The following is a 12057-nucleotide window of genomic DNA, read 5'->3' as shown; positions in this document are numbered from 1 at the left end:
ACAAGAGAAGGAGGGTTAGCAGGTGATGTTTTGCACGAGAAAATATACACATATAAATCTGCCCATGTGAAAATTGACTTAAAATGAATTACAGGAGTGCTCTTGAGGAAACTGACTGTTGCACCTTTTGTGGAGTGATCCTGGAATCATTTGTGAATCACAGCACACACAGAGCAGCAAAAGTGTGTAAAAGGGCTTGTTAGGTTGTGCCCGGGCAGCGCATGTGCCGCTCTACGAGGCATGTTGAATTCAGGTATGGACCTGCAGCTCCGCCCACTCTCCTCCCATCTTTTCGATTGGCTGATGTGACTGTCCGTCCTAAATGTTGCCTTTTGATTTGTTAATAGGCTTATTAGCCCCTCTTTCAGAACTGGACCTCTTACGTGTGTCCTATGGTATTGCTTGCATTAGGCCTTCGTGAGAACTTTGCTTAATTAATCTAAAGAACACTGGTGGGAGACCAGCTTTAGCAATGGTGGCCACTTTTTTTTTTATTTGCAGCGCTTTGCACGCTTTCAATTTCACAATGGGCCATGCCCAACTCATCGTTTTTTTTATCATTAAATCATGGCAGCTTCGCATCTTGTTTATGAACTGTTACTGTTCCATCCAGATAGGATGGCTGCCAAAAAATATAACGCTGTGGCTAGGTCGTTTTCTGGAACACTTTAGTCCAAGCCCCTGAAGGTACCGAGCATAAGTAAAGACAGCGTCCCAAGGGAAATGAAAATAAGCATTTGCAATGCAGTATGTCTCGCATTTGCGAGATTTTGAGCTTTTGGCATTGTAAATGACAATGCCTTTTATTTATGTGTTTAAAAAATCTGCAATAATAACAGACATTGTCATTTACAATACCCATAGGTCAAAGGGTATAAAATGTGAGACCTATTGCATTGCAAATGCTTGTTTTTCTGTAGGTGCCGCCAACAAAAGATTTAACATTTACGAAACAGGCAGATCAGGACCCAAGTTAAAACAAAATTTTCACTGCACGTTGGTATCACACATAGTGCTGGAAAACTGCCATTATTTAGCATTAAAACATGGGCAGAGCAGGTTAAAGTTAGACAAAAGCTCGCTGCATGGAACGTGCTTGTGATGGGTAGCAGGTTCTGTCACCAGCTCACACTTTGGTACTTCTTGTGATTCCCTTGCTGCCTCTGGTCTCAAGGTCATCAACGCAGCAGTTTGAACAGAAGGTAAACAGGGCTCTAAGAGCCATATTTACTGCTTGTAATTTCCACCCGGTTGGCCTTCACCTACCCTCTAAGTAGAAAAAAGTGGGAATCTGGGAGGGCTAGAACGGGACATGAAATCCACCATATCATCCCACCGGAGGTCAAATGTCAGATGATGTCACTTCTGCTACCACAGGCACTTTGATGAATTCATCCATGCTGTGGACACATTAAAACAGGCTCTGATGCAGATTCTGAACTTCCTCAAAACAGATGGGGATAAAATAAAAGGGGACTGATTCATTTGAAGGGCAGATTCAACTTGCATATGTAAAAGGCTGGGTTTCCAACTTCAGGGGATTCACAAAAGGTGACCCTGCAGTTGGAAACCCTTTAATTCCTGCATATTTGTACTCCACATGGAAGTAATATTATGTGAAAGTAAACCCAGATGACCACCTGCCCTTCCTCATCCGTGTTAGATGAGGATCCTTGTTGCTTGCTCTCACCCGCCCTCCCTCATCCGCATTGCTTGACCACAGCCCATCCGCCCTCCGTCCATTGTCTGTTGTTGCTTGCCCCACCCACCTGCCACAACTAAAAAAAAGCACTGTGACTAGGATGCCGCTGGCCGCATTACAGTGTTTTTTTCCTCCACACCCTCTGTTGTCCATGTTGACCCGTCCTCCGTGTTGCCTCAAACCCCGCCTTTCCTCCCACAATACCTAGAAAGCACTGATAGTGTAATAGCACTTAAAAAAAAAAAAAAAAAAAAACTTTCAACCATACTGCTGGTACTACATGGCTCGAAAATATTTTAAAAAGCCAATAACTCTTGTCTCGTAGGTGAGACATATTGCCTTTGCCAATGCTTGTTCTTCTGCCCAATACAGGATACAACATGAGGTTATGAGTCAGCCCACTTAAGCCACTGGCTACACTGTGAGTGACTGCATTAATCCCTTTCACAAGGAGCGCTTCCACACACAAAAGTAGTTCCAAGGAATTTCGTGTGTGGGTTTATGTAACTACCAGGATAGAGGGGGGCCAGGATACCAGGCACATCAACTGTGGTTTCTCCATTACATGCCGCCACCATTTTCCATAAGGGCCTTGTTTAAACATTGTTAATGAGAGGACACTGCACCAGCAACACCTACTGAAACTAAGGTACTGTGTGTTTGATTTGGTATAATGGAAAAACATTAATTAATGCACCCCACTGATGTGACCCATGGGGGCAGAATGTAATAGTTCACCAACGTAGGGCAATCCTCACTGATTTTTCCATATCCCTATGTGCTGCTTTATTCTTGGTGGAACCAACTAATCGATGCAAACCCAAGCTCTTGCAACACAGACCAGGGAACAACACCACTCCTTGTCCACGCACCTCCAGCTGCAGGTAGTACTTTGCCTTGAGTTCAAAGTAAGGCCTGTGGAAAGGAGAGAAAATGAAAACAAGAAAAATGAATGAGAGCTGCTCTGAGGATACAGACACTAAAAAGAGTATAAAAAGAAAGAGTTATCCTTCGCCTCACCCTTGGCTGATCTGCCTGATGTTTAGATGGATGGATGTCGGAACCACGCAGGCATTTTTTGCGCATGCCTTTGGAACATGGTACGAACCCCGAACTCATCTTTACAATGCGTTCATTCACCCCGCAAGTCATTACAACGACTTGCCTTAGGCTAAGCATTGGAGTTGGAACAGTATAATTTACTATTACAACTCCAGTCTGTGCAAAAGTAGGGAAAGTGTTGGACTTACAGTCCAACATCAATCCAACAACGCTTCCCTTAAGGCAAGTCGTTGTAACGACTTGTGGGGTAAATTAACGCATTGTAAAGATGTGTTCGTGGTTCGGACCACGTTGTAAAGCTACAGCGTGATTCGAGCCGCGGAGTAAAGGCTGTTTTCCATTTAGATTGGTAACAGCCCTTATCTCTAAGAACTTCATCTTCAAACACAGATCATATCGCACAATACAGAGGAGTACTCAGTGGTGTGGGCACCAGTGGTTCTTTGTGTACAAGCAATGGCAGGAAAATATTTGAAAGGATAATCTTCACCCAAAGTAAGTAAACAAATGTACGTCTGTTCCGGGTAACAGTGCTTATTTGTGAAAATAACATAAGTGCAGGGACCCAAAGTTTTACTTAGGAGGCCCCTGCTGTCGAATGCCTCCATTGTCAATACCAGGGCTGTCTGGTCTTGATTCCACCTCATGTCTTTTTCTTCCGCCACCCTACACTTCCTGTCTCTTTATCTCTCTCTTGCAGTCTCTTTTTCATCCATGCTTTCTCCCTTTATCACTGAAAATGAGTGCCGGCGTCGACCACCTGCAACCACAAATACCATTTAAGCATTGCTGATAAACAGTCAATGGTTCCCATAAGAGCTTGGGGTAGTAACTGGCTGGTGACACAGATGGGACCAAGGAGAACTGGTCAGAGAAGAAAAGAGACAAATGCACATCACTCATCCAACTTGGCCCTACAAAGGGAATCTAGTCAGGGAGAATAGATTACCATTTGCGCCTTCCTTACTCTTACATCCTCTAATCATGCTGGTGCAGGATGCGCCTGTCAGATACATGCGATGCCCAGTGCTTAATTTGACCCAGTGGTTTTGGTGCTCAGCACCGGCGCTTAATCGTCAACACCGTCATTTAAGCACCAGTTAAGGACACATTCATTTAAGGGGAGATTAAATGATTTGCTCAGAATCACAGGATGTTGAGTCGATGCCATAACTCGAACCTGGTTCCCCAGCTCCAAAGTCGGCAGCTCTGGCCATTACGCCCCATCCTCTCCCCACTTGTAGGGTTTGTTGGTTCTGTGTTAGGCAGCGCTAACACGAGAAATGGGCTGGCCGAAGCTGCCTCCTGACGAGAGCCCGGGCACTTATTTTTTTTACAAATTAACCACTGGCGATACAACATCGCATGCAATGGCTTGTGACTTCTGCTACCAGAAGTACAGAGCTGCGCTGGTCAGGGACAACAAATGTCATACATATCACCATTACTCATAAACCTCAAGCCCTAAAACTGGGCGTAAGACCGAAACCTAATATCAAGCCTACCCTAAATTCTACGCCTCTGCCTAAGCACCTATTACTTAACACCAGCCCAAATCTAATATAAACCTAAAGCAGGAAATGCAAGCCTTAATCTACACTTCACACAGTTTAACCGCCAACTCCTAACCATTAAGGTGAGTTCATCTAATTGGGGTGTAAATTAATGCTTACTGTGCTGCATAACTTTTTAAGTACTTGCACGTGACTAATGGGTGGGTCTTTACATAAGACATGTATATTGGCATAGCGGGTTTGATGCATGTGCAGGTTCTGATCCGCTGCTCAACATAAGTGTGTATTTGTACACAGCGCATACAAATAGCGTTACATGGGGCTCCTAATTCAGGTGTAGATGTGTGCACATCCTACAATAACAAACACAACGATGATAATGGAGTCCATCTTGGCAGATCTCTTCAATTGATACCTAAAAATGTCAATCGACTAAAGGTGGGCCTCTTGTTTTTATGTTATTTATTTATTTCAAATTTTCATCCGTATTTATCCACATTTCTTTTTGGGCCGTCTTATTGGTATTTACACATATCACTGTTGTATTTTGAGAATAAATGGAGTGGTAAAATGGTACATTTATTTAACTGATAAACATGCACTCATACTTGGATGCCTTTCACGTTTTAGCAAAATAAGCAGCCCAATGTGACAAAACACTACACCAGCATAAAAACATTAGCATTATCTCATCCTGTGTTTTTAAAACTCCGGATGCTGTCTATCTGCTCAGCTGTTGTCCTGGAACTCATGAGGGTCGGGGGGGGGGGGGGGGGGGGGGGATCTCTCACAAGGAGCACCGTTTTCTGCATTTTTCCACTTTTAACAAATAAACCGACAGGAAACAAATTGATTGTTGCCTGTATTTATCACTAAAAATCAGCAACAATGGAAAACTGGGGCCCTAATTATAAAAGAAAGCAAGGAAGGTCCCGGGCGAAGATTCGGATGAGCCGGCTGGCTTGGGGTCACAAAGGGTTAGTGGAGGGTTCGAGTAACTTCCGGGTATGAGGGATCTCTGTGAGAGCGATGCGCAACTTTCAAATATTTCCTTCCTTTGCAGACCCACAAATGAAAACGCGCCACAACTTCACTTCCTTGTCGAAGCCCAAACACCGAAGGAGCGGCTGGAGTCAGCCGACCCCAGCCCCGTCCATCAAGCCAGGCAGAGAAAAGGCGCCAAAGCGGCCCGAACTCTCCTCATCTGTCATCGACGCAGCTCCAATGTATAAATACAACCGGGGGGGGGGGGGGAACAGGCTACAGCGGATGTGAGGCAGGGGAAAGAATCCGAGCAGGAATGTAAAAAATGCTGATTTATACGGGATATGTGGAAACAGCCTCCTCACAATATTTCCTGTGACCGGTCACATACGCTGCCTGCAACAGCCAAAGCGCCTTTATACAGCCACCGAGCACTGTTCCCTGGCAAATGCTTCTTCCAAAGCACAACTGCATCTTATGTACTTGTTGGTGTTTTCCCAAGTCAAACAAGCATTGGCATAGCCAATAGGTTTCGCCTTTGGGACCTTATAAGTGTTTAGCCGTGCAACAGTTGCATAACTAAATACTTATAAGGTCCCAAAAGCGAGACCTATTGGCTATGCCAAGCGGCCGCGAAAGTGATCGCGATCAAACATCAAAGGCCGTGCGGCCGCTAAAGTGAAAGTAACTGCGGTAAAAGTGGCGTGCGCGCCCGCGCACATGCACTGTAGCTCTAGGCTGGCCTGGTAGCACTTTTTGGAGCCCTCTCAATAAGTCTCGCCAGACCAGCGCATGCGCTGGGTCAGGCGAGACCTAAAAGGAAGATCATCCTGGAGTGATTCTGAAGTCATCTGATGGCTTCAGCCAGCCAATTCCTGCAATTAACTGGGGAAGTCATCCGAAGCCATCCTGAAGTATGCCTCGAGGGCACAATATTTCAATGAGAGGACTCCTCGAGTCATCAGAGAAACTACTCCAGCATAAGTGCCCGATTACTTCAGTGGAAAAGATGGGATGATCTTGTACTACTGCAGGATTATCCCACGATGATTTCAGGATTAGGGTGGATTACTCCAGGATGGGTTCCTGATTACTTCAGTGGAAAAGATGTGATGATCTTGTACTACTGCAGGATTATCCCACGATGATTTCAGGATTAGGGTGGATTACTCCAGGATGGGTTCCTGATTACATCAGTGGAAAAGATGTGATGATCTTGTACTACTGCAGGATTATCCCACAATGATTTCAGGATTAGGGTGGATTACTCCAGGATGGGTTCCTGATTACTTCAGTGGAAAACATGTGATGATCTTGTACTACTGCAGGATTATCCCACGATGATTTCAGGATTACGCTGGATTACTCCAGGATGATCCAATGAGTATTTCAGGATGGGGCTGTATTATTACAGAATCATTTTGGGATTACTTCAGAATGAGGCTGCATTACTCAAGGACGATCCACGGATAACTTTAGAATGGGACTGGGACCGTACGAGCTGCGTAATTCATGATGGGGATGTATTACCCTAGGGTAGGTTCTGGCTGTGATGCTGCATGGCGGTTTCAATATGCAGATGCATTACTCTAGGACGACCTTAAGCACTTACTTCTTGATTGACATACACAGGATGTTAAGAATCACACAGTTTTATTAGTTCGTTAGCAGAGCAAATTCTTGCTACAAAAACAAGCATTGGCAAAGCCAATAGGTCTTGCCTTTTTGACCATGTGGCTTGCCAATGTCTTCTGCCGATGGTCTGCAGTATCGGTTAAAATAAACAAGCATTGGCAAAGCCAAAACGTCTGGCCTTTGCAAGAGCTATTGGCTTTGCCAATATGTTTTAGCCATATTGTACACTAGCGTGGCTGTTGTGCAGCATGGCTAAAAGTTAGTGGGGGACAGTCGAGTTGCATGTCCAAGAGTGCACTTCATAGCACAAACTTTTAATTCCGCCTTCTTTTTCGAGTTGTCGCCTGTTTAGCATCATTCCTTCATCCTCCCACAGGATCAGGGGCCAGGCGTAGCTTCCATCAGTGCATCAGGTGCAGTGGCACCGGATCTCAGATTCCTGAGGGGCCCGCTGAAAGCGGAGTACTACTGGATTTTTAAACTCAAATAGCAGCCGGGAGGGGCGACATTTCTTTCCTTGCCATAGGGCTCAGATATGGTACATGATGTGTGAAGGATGCAGAGTGTTTTCAGTAGATACACCGCGTCCGCAGGCCTCTGGGTAGCAACGTTTGGACGGAAGGAAGACTGAGGTAATCATTAACAAATGGGGCAAATTAGCAGAGAAAAGTGGAATATGTTGTAAAATGAGAGTAGGAATGCTCCAGAAACTTCCAGAGAGTAGTTCCATCAATCTCAGTCTGAGAGAGAACAAGTTATGTTATGTTGCAGTGATTTATAGAGCACAAACAAATACCCGAAGGTGTCAAGGCGCTGGCACTGTGGGAAAGAAATAGGGCCTTAGCAAGAGATTACTTATAGAAAACCCAGGTTTTTAGGACCTTCCTGAATGAAAACAAGTGGGGAAGTGTTCTAATATAGGGGGAAGTTCCCGGAAGGTGAGGAGCGGGTGGGTCGATCTTCAAGGCCTGGCCTGGCCAGCCCAGTCCTTGATGTCATGTAAAGTAACGTAATGTAATGTGGATTTGTAGAGCGCTGCTTGTCACTCATGAGGGTATCCAGGCGCTGTCATGTGTGCTGTGCCTGAGGCAGTGCCTAATTGCGCTGGTGGTAGCCCGTGGTTCTCACGGCACACATTTTTGGAATCAGGGACATATTTTATTTTTCATCATTCGACTTTCACCCAGAGCAAGAGAGCGAAAGACAGAAAGAAGGAGGAAGAGAAAGTGACAAAGTAAGAAAGTAGAGATGAAAACCTGCATGAGTGAGATGAAGATGCAGGGTGTGCAGTGGGCATGAGGTGGAACCAAACCAGGACATCCCTGGTTTTATTACACATCCATTTGTTTTATTTATTTGAGAGTTTTATATAGCGCTATCTAGACCTGAAGGTTTCAGAGCGCTTGACAACAGTAAATGTTCACATCAAAGATAACAAGTCTAGCCAGAGCATCTGATGCCACCTACATTGACACTCAGTAGCACAGGGGCCGGGTCCTAAGAAAAACGTGACGTCCATGCACTTGTTTCAATTTTTACATTTCTGTGTCTGAAAGACAGCAAACATTCAGTGCTTTTCTCTCTTTATATAACTTTTTTTGTACTCATTCTTGTGTCTTCTATCTATGTCATCAAATTGCAATAATTCAGACCCACGAGAATGTTTTCTTTGAGCAAATAATCATATGTTCCTTTGTTATGCTTCAAAACTAAAAACAATTTCTGTACCTGTTCTAAGTACACCTGCTTGCGAAGAAGCGCCCGTACTTTTCTATTAAACTTGCATGATTATTTTTACATTTTTTATGCAAGCGTAGCAGCGCCATGCTTAGGTGGTAACGTTTCTTTTTTCTTTTTGTGGTATGTTTTTGAATAACAACTAAAAATAAATGTAACCACTGCAGCAGCTTGCCAAGGTTAGACCTTTCGGCTTAGAAACACAGGTGTGTAGCCAGAAGAACTGTTATTATCAACTGCCTCTCCATCCTGTGTCAGGCTTCTTCGTCAGTGTTAAAATGTAATTTACTCTGATATCATCACTGTAATTTCCGTGGATGTCTTCATTAGACTAATTAGACATTTCAAAGCCTGAATAATCCTACCTCTTTTTGTCTTAGAATGTTGGCAAGTATGAAACAAACACTCATAGCCAGTGGTTAATTTGTGAAAAATAAGTGCTGGAGCTCTCGCCAGGAGGAAGCTTGTACCAGCCCATTCCTCCTATTAGCGCCGCCTATAACAGAGCCAACTGCTAAACATCCATTAAACCCTAAAAGTGAGGAAAATGTGTGGCGTATTCTCTAGAGCTGCCGACTTTTGAGCTGGGGAACCAAGTTCGAGTCTCGGCGTAGGGTCAACATCTTGTGATTCTGGGTAAATCATTTATTATCTCCGTACCTACCAAAAATGAATGAGTCCTTAACTTCTGCTCATGAAAAGTGCTCCAATACCTGTGGGTTGAGTTAGCGCTACAAGCGCCGGGGTTGACGATTAAATGCCGGTGCCAAGCACCGGAAACCACCGGCTCAAATTAAGCACTGCTCATAGCCATGCTGGGAAGCCATGGCACACTCTTGCAGCTTGCACAATAAACTCACTTGGACTTGTTTATGGTTCTCTTCAGCTTCTTCTCCAGTTGCTTCATTCTCCCCATAGCTGCGTTGTATTTGGCAGCGGTCTCCTTGTGCAGAAGCTCGCTGCGCGTCTTTGTCTGCTCCGCCTCCATGACCTTGAAGAGGTGAGAAGAAACAGCTCTTTGAGTCTTGTGGCTTCATGAATTTTTAATCCGTGTATTTTCATAACCTCACATACTAACACATGAGCAAATGAGATTAACCTACTTTGGGAATGCCCAAATGGGAAGCCTCGACAGCTGGGAGCAACGGCATATGCAATATTAATGTGTACATATAAAACATTTTTCTGCAAATGCAATATGTGTACCTTCTCATGACTGAAAGCATGCATCACCCAACCTGGGTCTTGCTATTATGACAACAATACAGGGTACAATAATACTGCTGCAGAGATTCTCAAATCTTGCAATGACATTTATTTATATTTTCTAGTAGTTTTTACACTACATAAATGCACTGATGCTACAACTTTAAAACTTGGTAAAATTGTCTTTACATCTTCTAAGGCCCTCATTACCAGTTTGCCAGTTTTTAGGGGAAGGATTATGTCAGTTCCCACCGTGCTCTTGGCCAAAGTGAAAGTGAAAGGTAGTGGTAGACAGCTCTGGTCTCTACTATTGGCCTGCGCAGTGGTGGCTCTTCCACTATGGCGGAGGAGCGTGGCCCCTTCAAAAATGGCAGGGAAGGAAAAATAAAACGAAACTCGTTTTATTTTTCCTTTCCTGCAGAGTCTTGGGGGCGGGGCCTGGTAGTGACAGGCGGTGATGGGAGTGGTAGTGCACTTCCATCACTGCGCATGATGGCTTGGTCAGCCGTCTCAGACCGGCCAAATCATCATGCGCAGTGAAATCTCTCTCCAACGCAGCTGGGTTGGACAGAGCAGGCACAGACTCACAGTCTGTCCTGGAGCGCAAATCGAGGGTGCTCAGGCCAATCCTGAAGCTGCTCTCATGCGCGAGAGCAGCTTCAGGATTGGCCGCAGGGCATTTTGGAAGACTGTGTCTTCCGGAAGAGGAGCAGAAGAGCGCAATGGGGATGACTGGTCTGTAGGTAAGTTTTTTATTTCTCTATTTTTTATCCCCCGACCTTTAGTGCCTGCCCCTGCACCCCCCGCTTCTCCAACATACCGGTCGCCCAGGGATTTTTTTTACCAGTTTGCATGCACTTTAAATTAGTAAACAGAGAAATAACATTGGTGAAACATACACTAGCCAACAGGCTTCTATATTTTGTCTGATATACTATGGTTTGCCACTCAATCTAACCTAAAAAATGATCAGCAGGTTTAAGCAACAAATTGAACATGAGGGACTACTTAACTAATGTCGCTGCAGCTAGTGGCTTGGGTGACCGTTTCTAGATCGTCCTACGAGCCAGTGGTCCAGGGTCGCAGGATTGAGGTACATCATTTAGCCCAATGGATGGCATAGCAAATGATGTCACAGAACGCCATGACGCATTAACCAGCAAGCCATTTAAAATACCTGCGACTGAGATGAACTTACTTTGGGAAGGCACAACAGACAGTTGCAAAGGATAAATGTTCACTTGAGAATGAATTTTTGTGGAAATACAATACCGGTCTCTTTTTGTACCACAGTGAGAACATGTGGGTCTGAACAATCATATCAGTGACAACAGCCTACTAGAAGGGTTCTCATATCTGGCATTAGGTTTGTTCTTTTTTCCCATAATGCACATGCACAGTTTTTGCAGACACCAATGGATCCACCAAGGACAGAAGCGGCACCGCGCAAACATCTCACACTGCGTCTCCTAAAAGGCGTCTGACACCATCTCGAGCTCTGAAGGAAGGCTTGAGGAATAAACACCGAACAGGTAAATGATTTCCATTTAGATTAATCTTGAGTACATTTATTCCAGGTGGACATCTTGAAAATCTGGATTGGATCCGGCCCTTATTGAGGAATGCTGGGCACCCATTTAATCAGAACAAGAGTAAAAAGGCAGAGGTTTACATCACATTGTTGCAACAGCGTATGTAATCGATATGATGACAAGTGAATCGGTGACGTTGGCAGCCTGACTTGAAGATGGCAGTCTTCTTAGCAGCTTGTACCATAGTGAGTAGACGCACTACTTGCTTAGCGGTGTTTTAAAAATACATGCCATGCCCGTAAAAAACACCAAGGTGCAACCCTGACTTAGTGTGCTGGGAGGTGACCAATACCAGTACTGTGGTCGTCCCTCGAAAGGCCACTGTAGTCACGAGTCTATACTGGGGCTGTGCTCGCTTTGCATGTGGCAGTCACTTCTTTTTCTCCCCCCTTTTGTGTTTCGTACGGCTGGACAGGGGATGGGGTGTGACCCCGCAGCCGGCTGTTTATAAAGGGATTGCACCTAACTGTGACAGGTGCATAAGGATATATATACATTGGGTGAGGGGCAAGGCAGCGCTGGAGTGAAGGAAAGTGGGGTTAAGTGTCGCCACCCTGTGGGCAAAAGTCCCCTTCAACTAAAAAAATGTGACCTATAGTCTAGACTGATTTGAATAGATAGCTGC

The 12057-nt window shown here is 44.8% G+C and overlaps 1 protein-coding gene across 1 annotated transcript in view; it reads right to left on the bottom strand.

The window, feature by feature from the left end:
* SH3BP5 (SH3 domain binding protein 5) overlaps positions 1–12057 on the bottom strand; it is a 225354-nt gene that overhangs the window by 26512 nt on the left and 186785 nt on the right. Inside the window, exons 5-6 of the mRNA XM_085630638.1 lie at positions 9495–9625; positions 2575–2617 (exon numbers count right to left, since the gene is read on the bottom strand). Of these exons, the coding sequence (XP_085486764.1) occupies positions 2575–2617; positions 9495–9625 (174 nt within the window). The remainder of the gene's footprint in view (positions 1–2574; positions 2618–9494; positions 9626–12057) is intronic.

The sequence above is a fragment of the Triturus cristatus genome, chromosome 10, assembly GCF_964204655.1.
Source record: "Triturus cristatus chromosome 10, aTriCri1.1, whole genome shotgun sequence".
NCBI classification, from domain to species: domain Eukaryota; kingdom Metazoa; phylum Chordata; class Amphibia; order Caudata; family Salamandridae; genus Triturus; species Triturus cristatus.
This window is presented reverse-complemented; position numbering and strand designations above follow the sequence as displayed.